Here is a 21,456-nt window from a genome sequence, read left to right as displayed (position 1 = left end):
TAAAAGAAATAAAAAAAAATAAAAAAAAGGAAGATAACATATAAAAAAAGAAATTAATATTAAAATAATAAAAAATTAAGAATAAAATAAATTACCTGGTTTAATTAATGAAAAAGAAGGAAAGAGAAAATATATTAATATTTAATTAATAAATATATAAATTTAAAAATAAAAGTTAACCATGGTTACTAAAAGAGGCTAAATGAGCCAATTTTTGATAATACGTATGTTTAAATGATCTTTTATTAGTACATACGTCTAAGTGAGTTAGTTGTACAAGTACATACGTCTAAGTGATAGTACATATATTTATACTCTAACCCATTTTCATAAAAGAAAACTCTGACCCGTTTACCTGGAAGATAAAACCCGACCACAATGGCAATGAACACCTCAACAATTCTCCCCCTTCCGAGCCATGAGAGAATGTTGCTATAAACATTCATCATCGTGATGCACCTGTCAGAACCATTCCGCTTTTGGCACAACATATTTAATGTTTGCCTCTTGGCAAGTCTTTTGTCATCATATATGACCCGTTCTCATCCGTATACATTTTCTCCAAGTATAACTTATTATTCTTGAGCACTTCACGAATCTAATAGTACCTTCTTTTGATGTATTTTGAACGTGAATGGAATTTTGGATTCTTACTCACATGTATAGCACTTTGTGAGTCACTAAACACCATAAATCAGTCTTGTGCTATACTCGTTTTCTTCAATAATTCTTTCATCCATCTCATTTCCTTACAACATTCAGTAATTATAATATATTCAGTTTTTGTAGCAGACAAAATAACACATTTCTGTAGACGAGACTTCCATGATATAACTTCTCATCCAAAGGTAAACAGATACCCTAAAGTTGATCTCATTGTGTCGATATCACCACTCATATCTGAATCAGAAAACCCTTCAACATGTGGTTTTCCAGTACCATAACACAAAGTATATTTGAAGGTCCCTCAAAGATATCTCATTAGCCACTTAACTGCTTTCTAGTATGTCTTACCGGGATTTGAAAGGAAACGACTAACTAATCTAACCGCATGAGTTATATCTCGTCTTGTGTAGACCATTGCATACATCAGACTGTCTATTGCTGAAGCATATGAAACCTTGCACATTTCTTATCTTTCCTCTTCATCCTTGGGAGACATTGTCTTGTTTATTTTTAAGTGTGTAGCCAATGGACAAGCAATTAGCTTAGCCTTGTCCATGCATAATCTTTTTAGAATCTTCTCAATATCTCTCTCTTGAGACAACCATAAGTTTTTCTTCACCCGATCACAAATGACCTGCATTCCAAATATTTTTCTTGTTTGACCCAAGTCTTTCATCTTAAAAGACTTTGCCAAATCTTTTTTCAACTTGGCAATCTTGAGTTTATCCCCCCCTACAATCAACATGTCATCAACATATAGGAGAAGTATAATAAAATCATTAAAAACATTTTTTTGCACAAAGACACAGTGATCTGTAGACGTCTTCATGTACCCATGGATGGTCATGAATGACTCAAACTTAAGATGTCACTGCATTGGTGCTTGCTTCAAACCGTACAGAATTTTGATAAGCTTGCACACCTTACTTTCCTCACCTTTCTTATTGTAACCTTCAGGGTGCTCCATATAAACATCTTCATCCAATTCATCGTGGAGAAATGTAGTATTGACATCAAACTTTTCAACCTCAAGAACCATACAAACACCTATATTTAACACCACCTGGATGGAAGTCATCTTCACTACCGGTGAGAAAATCTCATCATAATCGATTCCTTGCCTCTAGACAAAACCTTTGACAATCAGTCTAGCTTTGTATTTTGACATGCTATCATCACTCTCTTGCTTGATCTTGTACACTCATTTATTTTGTAATACTTTATGTTTTTTAGTATCTCCACCAGTTCATATGTGCCATTTTCAGTAATGACTTCATCTTTTCATCCATGGCAGCAAATCATTCTTCTTTGTGAGTATCTTCAAGAGCCTTTTATAGCATACAGGCTCCCTACAATCAGTTGGAAGGACATACTCTATAGTCGGGTATTTAGAACTTAATCTTTTCTCCCTATTAGACCTTCTAAGTACCTCTGTTTGTTGATTTTTTTGATTTCTATCTTCTTATTGAACTTCAAAGTGAGCCTCAATATTATCACCAAGATCATCTTCTATATTATTTTCATGGACTACAACTTGACCCTGAGGAACATCATCATCACAAACTGAGTCTAAAACTACATGTGGCCTTGTCTCCTCAACATCATGAGACAACTCAAGACCAGAGAAATCACGTATGTGCGCATCAAGTTTGTCACCATTTTCAAAATTCTCAATAGTTTGATCTTCAAGGAATACCACATCTCGACTTCATAAAGCTTTCATGTCCACTAGTTCATAACACTTGTATCCCCACTTTTCATCACCATAACCCCAAAATATGCATTGCCTAGTTTTTGAATATAGCCTTGACCTCTCATCTTTTGGAACATGCACAAAGGCTCTACAACTAAAAACACATAAATAATCATAACTAACATATTTACCTGACCAAACGCTTTCTGCACACTTATTATTCAATGGCTTGGAGGGAGAACGATTGATCGTATACACTGTAGTTCTCATTGCTTCAGCCCAGAAATGCTTTGTTAATTTGACATGGGAGAGCATACTCCTCATCCGTTCCAACAATGTTATTTTCATCCTCTCTATCACTCCATTTTGTTGTGGAGTTTTGGGCACAGTCTATTCATGTCGAATATCATGCTCTTCACAATAATTATTACATGAGCATATGTACTCTCCCCCATTATCTGACTGCACCCTCATCAGTTTTCTGTTTGTCTCTCTTTTAACCAACTTGTGAAAAACCTTGAACCTTGTTGCAACGTCATCCTTGGACTTTAGAGTATAGGCTCAAACCTTCCTAGATGCATCGTCTATGAAGGTTACAAAATAAGAAGCACCACCTATGGATTTAATCTTCATACGACCACATACATTTGTATGGACCAGCTCAAGGACATTCTTTTTCAATTTCACATTTGACTTACTGAAGGAGACTCTGTTCTGCTTACCTTTCAAACAATGCTCACAACTTTCAAGATAGACATCCTTGAGATTCAGCAACTCATTGTTCTTGATCAAAAAATTTAGCCATTTTTCACTAATGTGACCTAGTCTCTTGTGCCACAACTCACAAGATGACTCCATCACAACATAACAATTTTCAAATTTGTCTTGTATAAGGAACAACATTTCTTACCTCATGCAACAACCAAGGAACCCTTACTTATCTTCCATGTTCCACCACTGAAAACATTATGGTAGCCTCCATCATCGAGCTTACCTAAAAAAATCAAGTTCATGCTCAAATCAGGAACATGTTTTACATATCTCAATGTCAGAAAACAACTCATGTTTGTCTCGATTCTAACATCACCAAGACCAACTATCTTGGACACACCACTATTACCCAGTCGAACATCACCATAATCACCAGCTTTATAGGATTGGAAGTAATCTTTGTATGGATTAATATAGAATGAGACACATGTGTCAACAATCCATGCGGTTTTCATTTGAAGACGTGCTAAGATAAAAGTCTTGACATTTAGAAACATAGGTTAGTTCACCATCTGAAGCATAAGCAAATATATTTGCACTCTACTCTTTCTTTTTTCTGAGCTTCAGAGTACCCTTTGTTTTATCATTTTTAAATTTCAGCACTCGTTTTTCCAATGACTCATTTTACCACAGTAATGGCAAGCACCATCTTTCTTCGGAGTTTTAAACTTGCCCCTACTCGAACCACTTCTCTTATCCTTTGATCTTCCTCTATGAATCACCAAGATATCAGACTTAGAAGGTTTATCCCCTTTCGATTCTCCTCATCAAGTAAGGAACTGGTGATAAATGTCATGTTAATTTTACCATTAGGTGTTGAGTTGTTGAGAGTGATAATAAGTGTCTTTCAACCTGTATGCAAAGAACAATGACTAAAAGTGTTTGTACATCATCATCAAAGTTTATCTTCATACTACTCAGCTAATTCAAAATATTTTAAAATTCATTCAAGTGTTCATCAATTTATTTATTATCAGTGTACTTAAGGTTCACCAGCCTTTATACCAGTGTTGTTTTATTCTCTACTGACCTCCTAGCGTAGAGAGCTTCAAGTTTGCTCCACACACCATACACCGTAGTATCGTTCTCAACATGGTGTACAATATTTACACCAACCCATGAACGAATAAAGCTACACACCTTTCTATCTGTCTTTTTTCCAATCAACCACTTTTGTACTCTAAGGTCTAACACTCTCATTTCAATTGCTTCATTCAAATTATCTGAAACTAACATATCACTAATCATCAGTTTCCATTGGCTATAGTTTGTATCATTCAGACTCACCATATCATGTCTTGATTTCTCCATTATTACAGTCTTAACAACTGGCGGAAACCCCAGCAAAGAAACCAGTTTATCTCCTCATTGAATTTTGTCAGATAACTAGCAGAGCACTCTGTTTCAATGTTAAAACATGTAACCAATCAATACTGCTTTGATACCACCGTTGGTTTTGCAATAGCAAAATTACGGATTTTCTTATAAATTAAACATGTAACAAATCAGTTTCCAAACCTGTAAAGAACAACAGATTTACCAAAACTGAAATAACACAAAACAATAACAACACAATATACGTGGTTCGGTCAAAATCGACAAAAATTCACAAGAGGGATAAATTTCACTAAATCAAAAAAATGTCAATGGTAAAAACATACCTACCCTGCTCTAAAATGAAAGAAATTATTATACTAAAAATAAAAATGATTGAAATACTTCACAATCATACCAGTAAGTACACTCTACCCGGAACATATCTTTTGACCATTTTAATATTGTTATAACTTTTTTTTAAAGAAATTTTTATATATAACTATATGAATGAATGTATTTGACAATAAATTTGATTTATCATAAAATAAATCATTTTATTATTCTAGGATAAAATAAACATTGGTGATACATTGTAGTTATAAATTTTAAATATCTTATTTATTATTAAGTTTAAAATGGCATAGTTTGTTTAGGATTATTTAAATAACCAAAAAATAAAATAACACATCTCTTATCCATTATATTATTTAATTTATTAATTAAAATATTAAAATATAATATATTTTAAATTATTATTTTTTACTTTAACATTATATATTAATACCTTTAAATCTTTTTATATAAAAATAATAATATCGCTTCAAAACGATTATCAAACATTATTTTTTCAAATAATAAGATTATTACACTAACTCAAATCAGAACAAGTCTTATACGATAATCTTATTCGAAATAAGTTAAAATGTATGTTAAGAGATTTTAGAAGTCTTAAATCAAAGTATCATTAAATACGTTATGGTTGAAATATTAATTATGAATTTTCCTAAATTTTAAACTGTGAATTTCAGTTTGATTTTGATTAGTTAAAATTTTATTCCGTAAATTTGTTTGGTGGTCAATGATCAAAGTAGCAACATTGTAACACACGGGAAGAACTTGTACAGCAACACAAATAAAGTTGATTAGTCGGTCCGCTGGACTCCACCAAACTTCAATTTAATAAACAGAAGTGAACATATATTTTTATAATTTTATTTAAAAATTTATCAAATAATACTTGCTTTTTTTTATCAAAATTTCCTTAAAAAATATTATTTTTAGTCTATCACCATCTTTAATAACAAACAGAATAAAAAAAACCTACATAACAAACAAAAATAAAATGAGTTACTAGATTAGATTTCAATCCTAAGATGGTCTTCAATATGGGTCACCTAACTAGATCTAACATCAACATTCATACATAAAACATCCATACAAAAACTCATAATAATAATAAAGTCGTGTGCCTTCTTCATTTCTCAGATGACAAGAAATATCAGAGAAAAATCTTGTCAGGGAGATGATGCATAACTTTGATTCATCACAATACCTGCTAGCATTTAGCATTTGGAAAGTACACAAAATAGATGAACATGGTTTTTCATCATAGTACATGTATTGTACCATCATAGTATATATATAATGCTATATCATTTTAATAACCGCAAAGTCTTGTAGTAACAGCAAAATCTTTTCTCAAAGGCCACCTAACGCCTCAAGCTCTCCACAATGTAGTCAGCATAAAGATCCCTTCATGAATAAAAAAGGAAAAAAGATTGCCCATCAGTGAAGATATAATAATATTATGTATAAAATGGTGAATTGATGATTGATTACACTTACATGGAGTGTTGGATTGCATCATATGCCTTTGAAGCTGGCAGGAAGTCATCAACAGCTACTTCCTTGTTCTCATTTTTCTTATCTATTTTTTACTTTGCTTTAAATCAAACAACATAAATGTTTTTGAAATTATTCACAAGTCTAGAATAAATAACAATATGAATTTGGACGATGAAAACTAACAGAAGTAACAATTAAGGATACATTCCTCAAAGAAGCGGCGGATCTCAGTAAGCCTATGGGGAGGCAGTTCTTTGATATCACTGTAGTGACGATATTCAGGATCATCGGCACAAACAGCAATTATCTTGTCATCTTTTTCACCCTAACATCCAAAAAAAATTAGAGCGCTTTATTTTCTGGAGGAGAGTAGCACATAATTCTTATCAATCAAAATGATTTACCTTTTTTTACTGTAATCAAATGAAAGAATTTAGTTATATCTAGAAAAATGTACCTGGTCAATCATAGGCATCAGTCCTATGGCTTTTGCCCGGAGAAAGCACCCAGGAAGAACTGGTTCCTATAAAAGAATCAATTTAAAGATGGCATTACAGAAATTGATGGAGTCAGTCCTGAAGAGAGAGTCAGTAGAGAAAGGGTATATGAATTAGGGGCACATTTGAGGTGGGTTATGTAAGATTAATTTCAAATTAACCCACAATCTACTCATCAACCAAAATAAACCTAGATCAAACAAGGCCTAGGTTTGGGACAAGAGGGAGACTTGTCAAAACCACCCGTAATTTATCTTATTAGAATTAGGATATTAGTATGAAAAAGAATCTACTGCTTCAGCTAGTCAGTTTCTCAAGAAGATCATGTTAAGCAAATAACAGAACTATTTTTTGAAATTTTCTTTTCATTTTTTTCTGAGAAAACATTAGAACTTACTTGCATGATAACCAACACATCCATGGGGTCATTATCCTCACAAAGGGTACGAGGTATGAAGCCGTAGTTGTGTGGGTAAACAACCGATGAATATAACACACGGTCAACCTGCATACATGCATTATTGAGTTTAAGTGACCTATAAATGGTTAATACATCATTAACAAAGATTATTGAATCATGGTAAGCTATTCCAATTACCTTAATCATTCCAGTTTTCTTGTCAAGCTCATATTTCACCTTGCTACCCCTGCTGATCTCTACCACCTGTAATTATGAACCTTGAATTAATTAACTAAATATTTGTTTGCATATGAACAATTTCTTTAGCTTTAACCTCTTACTATATCAATTTCACACAAGGATGAGCTTGTTTGATTTAGGCTCTAATTGAAAAATAATAATAATTGGAAGAAAAAGAAAACTCTGTTTGATAAGAGTGGATTATTTGAGAATATTTGGGTTAAATGAATAAAATATGTTGTATTTTATATTTTAAAATATTATAAAATAAAGAGTGTTTTAGTTGACTATAGAAATGATTTGATTTTGAAGTGATTGATGATGAGATTGAAGTATCCAAATCGCCCTTCATTAAACAAGGCAGAAAATTGAATATTTTTCTCATCCTAAATTGCTAATGGTGACCTCTTAAGCCAAACCCTAAACTAACAACAAATGATATGGAACAGAGATTATAGTTCTGAAGACCATTCACACAACAACATGCAAGTACTTGTCAAATTTATGGTAACAGTTTTATCATAGTATATTTAAATTATTGTTATATATTCTAATTAGTTGGTTAGAACTAACTAATTGTTAACTATATGTGCTAATAGCATATATAGTTAACAATTAGTTAGTTACCCTATTACATATAGAAGACTTATTTTTTATCATTGAATGAAATTGTGAATGTTTCTATGCTTATTGTCTCGAATTCTCTTGACTTCTGAACCCTTTTCTTGGATTGTCTAAAGCCTAGAGTTTGAACACTATCAAAATTCTATGTAGAAGGGTTAGAATGAAGATTATTTAATAAAATCTTCAAACACCCCATATACTTGCTCAATTGAATTTATAAGTGCAACTAGGATATAACTATTAGTTTAATAAAGGTTAAGCATACTTACACAGTTGAAAATCGTAGGAGCACCAGGTCCTGCAGTAATTATAGAAATAACTTAAGATAAAGGGCTACCATTAAGGAGAGTAAACTATAGAGAATCATCTTCAATAACAAAATGTAAACCTATCTCCAGATCATGCCAAGGATGAGCAGCAACAGATTTTCTGGTCATTGATGAAAGTATTCTTTCGTTTAGAGGTGTATGGGGATGCGTTGATTTGTGGAAAGTTTGTGCTTTTTCATGATGCTCAATTGGTGAAGAGCCTTCTGGAGTCTCAATTGGTGGAGCCATGTTTCCTAGCTGCAAAATGGTTAAAAATTTGTTCATACTCTTTTTTCGTAATGATATTAGCAACTCAAGATAATTACAGAGAAATACTTGAAGCCAAGAAATTGAACTTGCACAGATCTTCTCAAGCAAAAGAAATTGAATATGTTAGAATCACAAGTGGTGGTTATATGATCAGGTAGATCTTCTAAAACACAAGGCGTAAATAAACCCATTCAAAACGAACCAAAAATTTTAACTCATGCAAGAACACATTAGAAAACATCTAATGCAAAAAAACATAGCAGTACACCCAATGAACTTATATTCTTTTTGGAATTTACAATCTTCTATGAGCGAGAATGTTGTTTGTTACCATGACATAAACATGGAAATTGACATTCATATCATGCTTGAATTACAGACTAGATGCATTGAAGTGATTTCATACTAATTCTCCAGTGTTTAATCAAATCAAACTTCTCAAGCTACAAGAAAATTTCAAAAACATTTGTATCTACCTTTTCATGTATACTGAAAAGTCCTTAAACTAACAGTTGAGTTTCAATGAATTGTAATAGACAACACATTCGATAACACAGGACAACCCTGATGAAGAGAAATCCGTGACTGACTGATCAAGGCATATATTTCCATCAAGCTGTACAACAGCCAATATAACTCAAGAAAACTCCACTGGCTCATATGGGTTGCACACATACACAATCTACAATGGATGGATTGGTTGATAACAACTTTTACAAAATGTCACACAGAAGCTAAAATTAATCAGTGTAAAAATAACATCTAAGACCAACTTCGAAAATAAATAAGCCAATTAATAGAAAATAATAGTTAAATTCATCTGCATAGATTTTGATCTAGCTGCACTATTCCCTGCTCCCTACTCTGCCCCATGAACACAAACACATGATGGTCGGCCCTTTTAAAAACAAATGATCAGATAGATGTTGTTTAGCAACAAATGAGGAGCTATCACGTTAGAAAAATACAGATCTGAAAAAACAGGACTCAGGGTTTTACGGAGAAATAACAACAACGAACAGATTCATGCTAAATGAACAGAAAAGGCATAAACAAGACAGATCTGAGAATGTGAGCCATTACAGAAGTTGAAGAGACAAACCTGAAGTCTGGGATCTCAGTGATAAAGAGAGCAAGTAGAAGAAGCGGGCGCAGTAATAACGTTTAAGAAAGAGAGATAGAACCCTAGATATGGGCTCGGATGAGAAAATCTCGGGCTACACGCTTTCCCGCTCTCTGTGGTTTCTATTGCAAACCCAAAACAGCAAAAGCAGTGTTACTCACTCTCTCTCTCTAAAGTGAAGATCTTGCTTAACGGAGAGGTGTCAGTCATTCATTCATATCAGATTGTTGATGACGACGTGTTCAACACGCGTCACACTTTCCCCTCATTTCCCGGCTAAGGAAGATATTATGCTAATTAAAGTTCATATTTATTTTTCTTATTAAAAAGAAGAGTGAAAATTTTGCTAATATGATCTGACATGCTTCCCTGACACTAGATATTTTTCACTCTAATACATCCCACAAGTATTGGAGACTTTATTTTTGACTTCATATGAAAGATGAAGAATATGTCAACAATATTTTAAATTGACCTCTCAATTTTGTATAAGAATTTTAATAAAAGCCTTCTTTGAAAATAAAACTAATAAAATGATTGTATTTTTAATTAAAAATTTATTGTTTGAGAAAATTAATCTCAAAAGACATATGTTAATTTGTTTTAAAAAGTTTTTTATATTTATTTTGAGTGGAGGGTGTAGAGAATAATTTTTTTTTTTGTGGATTTACAATATTACCTTATAATAAACAAGTTTAGCTTTTAGTTTTTTTTTTAAATCTTAAATAAATACACATGAAAATTTTATTTTTAATTTTTTAACACAAAAAGAAATGAAGAAGAAATTGAAAAGTTAAATATCTTGCTACCATCCATCCTCTCATAAATTGAATCACTCAACAAAATGAAGTTTGTTACAATAATTACGGAATTTATTTGAATATTTGGATTAACAAAAAAGTTGTTAAGTTGTCTTGGAGACAACTCTAGATTTAGAAGAGAGACGATAGATCATTTAGGTCATCTAGTATTGACTAATGCATCTAGATCACTCATTTAGGTCATCTAGTATTGACTAATGCATCTAGATCACTTCTGCATTGATTAATGCACATGAGTCACATCTATCATTGACTAATCCATATAGGTCATCACTGTCATTAATTATGTATCTGTGTCAACTCTAGCATTGATTAATGCATTTGAGTCATCTCTAACATTGACTAATGCACGTGGGCCATCTTTAACATTGACTAATGCATCTGAGCCACATTTGACATTGACTAATGCATTTGGACCACCTCTAGCATTGAATAATTCATCTGGTTCATTTTTGGCATTAACGAATGCATCTGGGACATCCGACATCGACGAATGAATTTGGGCCATTTGGCATTAACGAATGCATTTGAATCATTCCATATTGATGACTACATCTAGGTCATCAGTAATCGACGAATGCATTTGGGTCATTCGACATTGTCGAGTGTATATGGGTCATCGGGCACCGACGAGTGCATCTAGGCCATCTGACATCGACGAGTGCACTTGGCCCATCCGACATTGACTAGTGCATTTGGGCCATCCGACATCGACGAGTGCATCTGGGCCATCCGACATTGACGAGTGCATCTAGGTTATCTAGCATCGACGAGTGCATCTGGGTCATCCAACACCAATGAGTGCATCTATGTCATTCAACAATGACAAATGCATTTGTTAAGTTGTCTTATAGCTGTGGATTATTTATTATATATATGTTGCGGAAAAAGATTCAATCTAAATATCTAATCAGGATATTTATGCATAATCGTCTAAAATATTAAAATACTTATTTTGACTTATTTTTGAATAAATAAGATCAAAATAATTAACCTCATGGCCAAAAACTTATTTAAAACAATTAATTAGAATTAATTAAGGTTAAGACTAAAATAAAAAATAAAATTATTTGGGATAAATGTTGTATGCATAATGTCTCAAAATAATTTTAGAAAAATTAAAGGACAAAAATAGATAATTTTGATGAATTGTTGTATCCATTTCATCTATAGAGAATTGTTTATTTAAATCCTAAAAGTATACAAAAAATAAAAATAAAAAAATAAATTGGTAAAATATTTGCCATATTTATTTTAATATTTTGTGTATTTAAAAAGTATCAAAATTAAAGTCAAAAGTGTGTAAGATAAATCAATTTCAAATAAACCTTTAAGGTCTTAATAAAAAAATAAATATGTAATCTGGTGTAACCGAAAACAGCAGAATTCGGTGCAGCAAGAACCGCGTCCATTGGATGGACGCTCAAATCCAATACAACGTGCTAGAGCGCTCTGCATAGCCCGTTGTAGCGGAAGGAAACGCGTGCCAAGGAACACCAGATCAGCTAACTGGTCGTTATCCATGTTAGCCAGAACGCTAACGGAACGTCCAACCGCTAACGGATCGCTAACAGAAAGCCAAAAACAGACAAAATGATGTCGTTTTTGGCTCCAATCACCCTTTTTATCGCGACGCCGCAAGGATAAACATGAAGAAGTTGTGATATTTTGAGTTTTTAAAACTCGGTCGTTGGTCGATGGTTTTGACTAATTCAAAATCCAGAATGATCACCCTACAATGGTGATCATTCTCCCTACAAGAATAGGCATTGTCACGGCCTATTTTGGTGACTGCCAACCAAGAACAGTCAAAATTCATTAATGGCTTTTGGCTGATTCAGGACACTATACTTCTTCAAATGACCTAGAAGTAGTATAAATACTCTCCTCAAGTCATTTCGAAGGAACCTACCAACATAGAAGCCTCAAATCGAAGAAAATAGAAATTCTCTATTAAAGTTTCGATTTTTTCAAATTTTCTGTTTAAGGCCTTTAAGTTTGGATCTATGCATCGAGAAAGCTTTCTTAAGGATTAAGGAGTGTTCTCCAATCCTTGGTAAGGTTCCAATCAACCTCTAATTTATACTTATAGTTTGAATTTGAAATTTTTATATTTCAAATTGCATAAGCTTGTATGTTTGTTGTTTATGGTATTTTATAGTTGAGAATTCATCCCTAGATGATTTATAAACTAGCTTGATAGGATAAAACCGATCAATCGATCTAAATAACAAAAACCCAAATTTAAATTTCAAAATAAAAATTAAAAAAGGGTTTGTTGTTCTTGGGTTAATTTGATTGAATCACAGCCTAGAAGGCTTCCCAACATGATTGTAATGATGTTGGGTAACTATTTGGATAATGTTTGATCCATCCCGATCATGTTTGATCAAAATCAAAATTTTCAAAAATAAATGAAAATTTTGAGTTCTTGATTTGGTCAAAACGAACAACCAATGTTCTTGTTTTGGGACCAATCAAGTATATGTGATATAATGAAACTATTGAATAGCTCATTTTATTTCAGAACGACTTTTAATTCAAAAACCCAAATTTTGATCAGAAACTGTTTTGAATAAATTGATCGTCATCTTGGTCGATTGATACTTAGAGATGATGATCAACATGTTCCGGGGAGCTTGTGAAGCTACTAAAGCTCTTAAATCAAAGAATTAGAGTTAAAAAATGAATTTTAAAACATTGAATCCTTGTGTTCTTGAGGACCGAGGCTTGTGAGCCTATGACCGAGAGATTCGACTGAGGATCCTCGGTCTGGACAAAGACCAAGGATTGATAAAAATAAATTAGGACTGAGACATATGACCAATGTTCTTGAGTTAAGACCGAACCTAGGACCGATGTTCTTGAACTCAAACCGAGAAAATCGATCTAGGATTCTCACTTAGGACCGATAAAATTCAGACATATGATAGAGAGGTTTGACCTAGGACCGAGACTCCCAGGACTCACGACCAAGAAAATCCAAACATGGGACCGAAACTCTCAAGAACTAGGACCGAGAGGTCTAACCTTAAGATCGAGAATCCCAGACCTAGGACCAAGAATCCTAGACCCGACATCGAGACTCCCGGGACCAATGACCGAGGAACTTAGCCTAGAGCTAGCCCTAGACCAAGAGGTTTAAATACCTCGACCGAGAAACCTATCCCCAAGCTAGTCCATGACCGATATGTGTTTACACTTATACCGGTAAGATCAACTAAGGACCGATAGTCCTTAACACCTCGACCGGGAGACTCCAGTACTCAGACTAAGAGCTCTCGAGCCCAAATCGAGGGTCTCTGGACCCCAACCGATAAAATTAGACCCAAGCCTTAGGACTCCAATCCTAAGGCCTGTTTGGTTCCACTTTTAAAAATCTAAAATTATTTTTGTAATTTTGGGACTTCAAATCATTTTCTAAAAATTCCGAAAAAATAGAAAATGTGTTTTAAATATTTTGGGACATTTCCTCAAAAATATTTCAACACAGGCTCATTTGGCGTTTATTTCTAAACCCTAATGAATTTTAAAATGACTGATATTCTTCAGGAATTTCCACTCTAATTATCATCTCCAGCATGTACCAACATTTAAATATTATTGTTTCAATATTTTAAATAACGCTAAAACCTAGAAGCATGACTATGACCGAAAGAATAATTAGTTAAAAATCAAATGTTATACAACCGATATTTAAAAACCAACTTAATAATTAGAGACCATTTTCGAACAGGTATAAAAGATATAGCGTAAAAACATTTCCCGAGTATCACCAAATTTCGAACCAAAACGAAACTCTAGTGCAAAATATGTTTGTATACGTACACATTTTTATTGATTTTTCTAAAATAATTGGAGACTCTTTCATCAAATAAATAATATTTCTTAAATTAATTATGTTTAATTAATTTAAATTGGATTTAATAAAAGATCAAATTGTTATTTGATTATAGCAAATCCCCAAATTATTAAAATTTGAATAAAATTAATTATTTTGACATAATTGATTTAAAAAGATGTCATATACTATCAAAATATTTTAAAAATAATGTTTTACTTGAAAAGAAACCTAGTACGCAAAGTCACAAACCAATGTTGAAACCATCGAACCTTGAGCCACTCTAGACTCGTATTGCCACGTGTTCACCCGCACATGCTAATGTATGGGATTCCTAGGGGTTACAACTCTAAATTCTCACTGGATAATAAGTCACATCCTAACCAAATCGATTGTCCATGATGATTAAACCCGACAAAATGAGCAAAAGGTATATCGTAGTGGTTCGTCAAATATATTGTGTCAAAGGTGATGACATCCGAGAAATACTCATAAATAGCCCAGTAACTTCCATCAGCCAAAACACATTCCTTATCCAATTTTCCTTGTCCACATCATAAACATAAAAAATTTAAACATCTACTTTGTATTCGGTAGAAATACTAAGAAAGCGCTTTGGCATCACCATTTTCTAACATCAACCGTTTAGCTTCTGAAATATAGTTTCTACAACTTCTCTCATCAAAACTCAGATTATCATATACTTCAGCTTCAACTACAAATCATTGAAAAGTTTTTGCCAAAGTTATTCCATCTTTGTCGTTAAATTGTAATCTTCTTTTTGTAATTGAATCTAGAACCTTGTAAGATCTATGATGTCTCGACTTTCCCAGACTCAAAATATGGTTATACTCATGGAAGACACTAGTAATCTCAACTGTACATGCATTCATAACAATAGCATTTATCTTAGCCTTGCAATTCGTCTTGATGGAAGGTTTAACTTGTAAAGTATTTTTCCCCATTGAAGTAAATACACCATTTTGGCACATGCAATGGAGAACCACTTTTGCTTGCCATCTTGACAATTTCTTGTTCATAACTTACAAATGTTAAAACCCTTTGATTGAGAATAAGCCTTATAATACTCACGAAGCTCATTTTCGGAATAAAAATCATTTCAACAATGGGGATTTGAACATCAGGAGAAGATGATGATGATTGATCCATCAAGCTAAAAAATAAGTGAGAAATTTTAGTTTTAAACATAAAAATGTTTCGTTGAGAACATGACAATAAAGCGTTAAAAACATGACATGCAATTTTCAAGTTTAATCCAACATAATTTAAAAATACATATTGTAAATTTTAATGTTGTATTAAACTGGAATTTTAGGTTTGTTATTTCACTATCATAAATATGAAATTCTAGTTTAATATAACATTAAAATTCAGTTTAAAACAATTGAATTGCAGTTTAATAGAAATAATTTTATATTAAAACATTACATGACAATGTTTCGTTGAGAACATGACAATGAAGCGTTGTGAACAGAACAATGAAGCGTTGAGGATATGGCAACGAAGCGTTGAGAACATGATAACGCTTCGTTGAGAACATGACATGCATTTTTCAAGTTTAATAAACTTGTTAGCTTACAGAAACATTTTTAAAACGTTTCCAGAAAATTTTAAATCAAATGTATATGTTTCTTAGAGTTCTTGACCAAACTTCGACATACCTATCTACGTTTCTATGTTTCTTCAATGTTAAAGAAAGTCTGAAAACGTAGCTTACTCGAATATCTATCTGTAAAATTGTCTTTGACCTTGTAGGAAGGGAGCATAGTAAAAATGTAGCTTCAGATGTTTCAGGTGGAGAAAACGGAGTACAAAGCCTTCAAATGGTGAATACAAAGCTTACGCTTGTGATGGAGAAAAAGCACGGAATTTGCGATGGTGAAAACGGAGTATGGCGCCCTATTTTTGGATAGAGAGAGAATGGGTTAGAATTAAGAGGCGCGCAATTTTATTTATTTATTTTTTTTTCACGCTGTCATGCCACGTAGGTAGTCGCGTGCTGTATTATTTCTCTTTATTAATACAAGTCGATCGTTGAAAACTCTTAACTTACTCTTGTGTATTTATACGTTACATACTTTAATTTGCTAGAAAATTTCTGAAATCATTCCCCACGCATTATGAAATGAGACAAATAGGTGCAAATTCCAGACTAAGAATAATATAGAGTATCATTAATGATTTTGTCAAAATGAAGCATCTTATACCACTGCCCATTTTTTAAATCAACAACTTCAAACATATCTTTTAATGAGTTTAGAAACTTATACTCTTAGAAATATCAAGTACCCATGAGAGAATTTATTGAAGGCTTGTTCTCAAAAAGAAATGATTGTAAAATGTTGAAGAGTAGATTTTATTTTATTGATAATAGATAATATAATAGTCGGCAAAATAATAAAATTTTATGATGGACGAAACAATGCCTTTACACATGCATTTTGAATGTAATATGGACACATGTTGAAGTTTTAAACAAGAAAATACTGTAACAGGTTGTAACATGGGAAGAGGGTAGGATTAGAGGGTTACAAATTACAATACGGTTGAGACGTGGATATGCAATAAAATATGCATGCGTTAGAAATTTGTAGGATAGTAGCCACGAGGACTCAAGCTTTCATAATTGCAATTTGTATTTTTGCTATTGATGTAGGCAAGGCATGTGGCCTTTTGCATGCCTGAATCTGATCACTCATCATATACTACTATTTTCTTTTCTTTTTTTTCTTTTTCTTCCTTCTTCCTTCCTCTTGTCAAAAAGAGTAAATTAAGAACATTACTGATATTTGTTCATCAAAGTCAGTTGAATCAATTGGGAAGATCATCACTCTTTCCAAAATCTCCTTGCACGTAATCTCTTGGTATTCTTGGTTTAGTGTCTATTATCTTTTTTCTATATTGTCTTTCATAACTTTAGTTTGTCTAATGCATGGTTTGTTTTGTTAATATTGTATAATATTTAGTGGACCATCTTATAAAAAAGAACACTATCGATGAGCCAAATAGTAGAAACCAGGCCGAGTAAGGGAAATCTATGGTGTAAGAGAGCTAAGCCTTTTCTAGCTGTGATCTTCATACAATTTGGTTACGCAGGAATGGATTTACTTACAAAGGTTGCCCTCAATGAAGGAATGAGCAATTATGTATTCGTTGTTTATCGACACGCCATTGCCACCTTCCTCTTTGCACCATTTGCCTTTTTCAAGGAAAAGTATAACAACCTTTAGTTATATATCATTATCAAACCTAAAACATGAATAAATTAAAATCTTATTTAATAACAGGGATGTGAGGCCAAATATGACTTTCTCCATCTTTACCAAACTCATTTCACTCAGCTTACTCGAGTACGTATTAATTATCTCATCTCTTAATTGTATTTAGAGGCTTAATTGTATTTAGAGGAAGGATAGGGAGCACTACTTTGGGAAGCGACTCGTACAGCGAAAGTGACCTTGTTGTTATACGAAAGTGACCTCACTCTTATACAAAAGAGACCTCGTCCCTTTTATATAACAACGAGGTCACTTTCGTATAACAGCGATGTCACTTTCGCTGTACGAGTCGCTCCCCCAAAGTAGTGCTCCCAATCATTTTTCTTGTATTTAATCAACTCTAATTATATATCATCTTCTTCATCAGGCCTGTGATTGATCAGAACCTTTACTTTCTTGGGATGAAATATACAACAGCAACATTTGCATCTTCCATGTTTAATATTCTTCCTGCTATAACCTTTGTAATGGCCTGCATCTTCAGGTAATTACTTATATATATATATATATACATATGTTAGAACATATACTCTAAGAGCTTTTTTTATCTTGATTTTTTTGAGGATTTCTTATATTTTTTTTCAAAAACATTGTTGGATAAAAAATGTAAGTTATTTGGATGTTTAATTATTTAAATATTTTTTTTATTTAAAATTAAAATTTAATAAAAATAAAATAAGAATATTTTAATGGATGAAACAAATGATTACATGATTAGAAGGATAGTTGTGAACGAAATATAAGAGTTTTCAAAAGGAAAAGTTATGAGCCATTCAATTCGAAAAAGGGGTTTGTACGAGATTTAATATTACACGTGTTCGTTTTAATTCGAAAATGGAAAATGGGGTTGTACGAGATTATAACTTTTTGATTTTATTGACAATTAAATTTTTTACATTTTTTCTTATTTATTGTTTCGTTTTTTCCTTACTCTTTATTACGTTTGAACGCATTTTGAGCTCTTTTTAATAAAAAATAATTTTTTATAAAAGAAAATGATAGTTGTAATGTGATGCAGACAAAATTTATAAGAAAACTAGGTAGATTCTAATTCAAACAAGTTCTTGTCTCTAAAACCAATTTCTTATTCCATTAGGATGTATGGTGGATGAAAATATATGCTATAATAGAAAAATAGACATATCTATGATTCATAGGAAACAGCCTGTTTTGAGCTAGATAGCAGAATGATTAAAAAAAACTGTTTTTATTATTTGTAGGCTTGAGAATGTGAGAATGAATAGTATTCATAGCCAAGCAAAGATAATTGGGACAATAACCACTATTTCTGGAGCGATGCTAATGACTCTAATGAAAGGCCCCATCATTCCCCTTCCATGGACAAATGGAAGAACAACAAGAACAATAATAAGCAATCATCATGGAATGGTCACGAATAGCATAAATCTTGGTCATTCAATCAAGGGATCCATTATGGTATTCGTCGGTTGCCTTAGCTCTGCTGGCTTCATCATTCTACAAGTCAGTAGCCATCACCCATTTTCTTGTTTTTTTAGAAATTATAAGAAAACTTTAGAAATTGATATTAATTTGTACTTACCAGGCAATGACAGTGAAGGCTTATCCTGCTGAACTTTCTCTTACAGCTTGGATATGTTTCCTTGGAACACTTAATGGAGCAATTGTAGCAGCTGTGATGGAAAGAGGCAACCCATCTGCTTGGTCTATAGGCTACGACTATAAGCTCTTGACTACTCTTTACACTGTAAGAAATACATTTTTTTTTACTTTGAATTGTATTCTGGTGAAAACCCACGAGGTAGTCAGTCTCCAGTGGTAAAAATCGGTTTAAGAGACCAAAATGTCATATCTGATAGCGTTTTGTGTTGAAACGAGACCATATTTATGTTGGACAAATGATTTATTATTAATTCGATGTGCAGGGAATCGTGTGCACAGGTTTGATTTATTACATCCAAGGAATGGTAATGAAAGAAAGAGGACCTGTTTTTGTGACTGCCTTCAGTCCTCTTAGTATGGTAATTGTGGCCACTTTGAGCTCTTTTATTTTACTTGAGAAAATGTATCTCGGAAGGTAATTACATAAATTCATTACATTGATCTTCATGGTTATTTATAAATTAATATACTATAATCAATTAAATGTACATTTTTAATGAATTTGTTACAGAGTAATTGGTGCGATAATCATAGCCACTGGGCTCTATGTTGTTGTTTGGGGTAAGAGCCAAGATTACAACAAAGACTCTTCTGATGATGATGAATTAGACAGAAATATTCAAACTAATTTAGGAGCTAAGTTGCAGATAATAATGCCTTCAACCGATGATTAAACGAAATTAGAAATCACTCCAGCTAATAAGGTTTGAGCACCTCTAATTCTATGTTGTGTAAGTAATGATGATAAAAATATATGTATGAGTTTCTTGATTGAGGAAAATGCATTTCTAATAACTTTTTCTGGATTTTTATTTATGGTTTTAGTATTAAACCACTTTTTCCTGTTTTCTTTTACTGGCAATTTCAATTGGTTTAATGACTTTTAAATATGGATAATATTAAACTTTTATAAATATTTTTTTAAGAAAAATGTTAGTACATTAATATATATATAAAGTGGTAATAGAAAACACTAAAAAAATAAATAAAGATATACCTACATTGAAATATCAAGAAAAAAAAGAAACATAATTTAAAAAGTAATATTGCCCAAAGATACTCCAAATAATCTAACACGCCTGAGCTAAAATTAAAATATTGTTATGAATAAAATGATTCATAATTAAAACAATTAGGATCTCCGTTTGATGCACACAAATAAAAATATATTGTTACAACGTCCCGCCCGCGTTCATTAAATTTGATGTTGAATTAAAAATAAAAAGTCTTATTAGTTTAGCTGGTTAAAAAGTTGTACTTGTTTTGTTAGGTTGCGATTACAAAACATACATATACAGGGACGGACCTAGAAATTTTAGTTGAGGTGGGCTTGAAAAAAATTTAAATGGGTTAAAAATTAATTTTGATGAGGTAGAATAAAATATTGAGAAAATTATAGATTTAACGAGGGAATCTATAACGAGGGATGGACATGGGTTTAGCATTTTTTTAGATTCATACAAAAAATAGTGAATAGAAATGAAAAAAATATTAAGGAGCCATGTCCCTATTCTATTATAAAGTTTTTTTTGTTTTTGTTAAAGTCCTCTCACCCTAACCTGTTTTTTTGTTTTTGTTAAAGTCCTCTCACCCTAACCTATATCCACTTTCAAAGAGAATATTAAAAATATATGTTATGAAACCAAAATAAATTTAATAAACCAAAATTTTAATTAAGTTCTATATAATTAAATATAATAAAAATATTTCAAATTCAATTTGTAATGGTCCAACCAAATAAGTGATCACCCTCTCATACCAACATTTTAAATAAAATTATAGTAAAACAATTGTTATTAAATATAAATAAATAAAATAATAATTGATTATTACAAAAATAATTAATTTTTATTAAAGAATTTCTTATATATATTTTCATTAACTAGTTCGTTAGGCTGATTTATTGAAAAATAAAAATAATATTATGGATAAACTAAAAAAACTAAAAATAAATAAATTATAATATGTAACTAAAAAAATTAGTAAAATATAGTTTAAGAAAAAAATGTCAAAAGTAGCTTAAATAATAATCATATTATTATTTTTAAAAGATTTGAACATACTATTTTGAATATAATTATTTATTATAAAATATGATTT

The 21,456-nt window shown here is 32.0% G+C and overlaps 2 protein-coding genes across 2 annotated transcripts; one reads left to right on the top strand and one right to left on the bottom strand.

Moving 5' to 3' along the window:
- Positions 1–5,886: 5,886 nt before the first annotated feature.
- Positions 5,887–10,005, bottom strand: LOC124910196 (soluble inorganic pyrophosphatase 4-like). Its single transcript, XM_047450806.1, has 9 exons — positions 9,734–10,005; positions 8,442–8,619; positions 8,323–8,351; positions 7,388–7,453; positions 7,187–7,294; positions 6,750–6,815; positions 6,497–6,617; positions 6,293–6,374; positions 5,887–6,199 (listed from the first exon to the last, which is right to left on the bottom strand). The coding sequence occupies exons 2-9, from the start codon at positions 8,608–8,610 to the stop codon at positions 6,157–6,159; spliced, it is 684 nt and encodes a 227-aa protein (XP_047306762.1). The 5' UTR covers positions 8,611–8,619; positions 9,734–10,005; the 3' UTR covers positions 5,887–6,156.
- Positions 8,996–20,030, top strand: LOC124909745 (WAT1-related protein At2g37460-like). The gene is made up of 8 exons (XM_047450392.1): positions 8,996–9,025; positions 17,485–17,651; positions 17,725–17,787; positions 18,083–18,199; positions 18,936–19,197; positions 19,280–19,441; positions 19,620–19,771; positions 19,868–20,030. Exons 1-8 carry the CDS (start codon positions 8,996–8,998, stop codon positions 20,028–20,030), a joined length of 1,116 nt encoding a protein of 371 aa, XP_047306348.1.
- The last annotated feature ends 1,426 nt before the right edge of the window (positions 20,031–21,456 follow it).

The sequence above is a fragment of the Impatiens glandulifera genome, chromosome 7 (assembly GCF_907164915.1).
Source record: "Impatiens glandulifera chromosome 7, dImpGla2.1, whole genome shotgun sequence".
Lineage (NCBI taxonomy): Eukaryota > Viridiplantae > Streptophyta > Magnoliopsida > Ericales > Balsaminaceae > Impatiens > Impatiens glandulifera.
This window is presented reverse-complemented; position numbering and strand designations above follow the sequence as displayed.

What these genes read in the sequence shown, in the direction of transcription:
- LOC124910196 (XM_047450806.1), bottom strand. Translation starts at nt 8,610, where the DNA reads ATGGCTCCACCAATTGAGACTCCAGAAGGCTCTTCACCAATTGAGCAT. An exon ending in TTGGCATGATCTGGAGATAG is followed by an intron (nt 8,352 to 8,441) that starts GTTTACATTTTG and finishes TAATTACTGCAG; the next exon opens with GACCTGGTGCTCCTACGATT. An exon ending in CTCCTACGATTTTCAACTGT is followed by an intron (nt 7,454 to 8,322) that starts GTAAGTATGCTT and finishes TCATAATTACAG; the next exon opens with GTGGTAGAGATCAGCAGGGG.
- LOC124909745 (XM_047450392.1), top strand. Translation starts at nt 8,996, where the DNA reads ATGCTTGAATTACAGACTAGATGCATTGAA. An exon ending in ATTTCACTCAGCTTACTCGA is followed by an intron (nt 17,788 to 18,082) that starts GTACGTATTAAT and finishes CTTCTTCATCAG; the next exon opens with GCCTGTGATTGATCAGAACC. An exon ending in GAGAAAATGTATCTCGGAAG is followed by an intron (nt 19,772 to 19,867) that starts GTAATTACATAA and finishes AATTTGTTACAG; the next exon opens with AGTAATTGGTGCGATAATCA.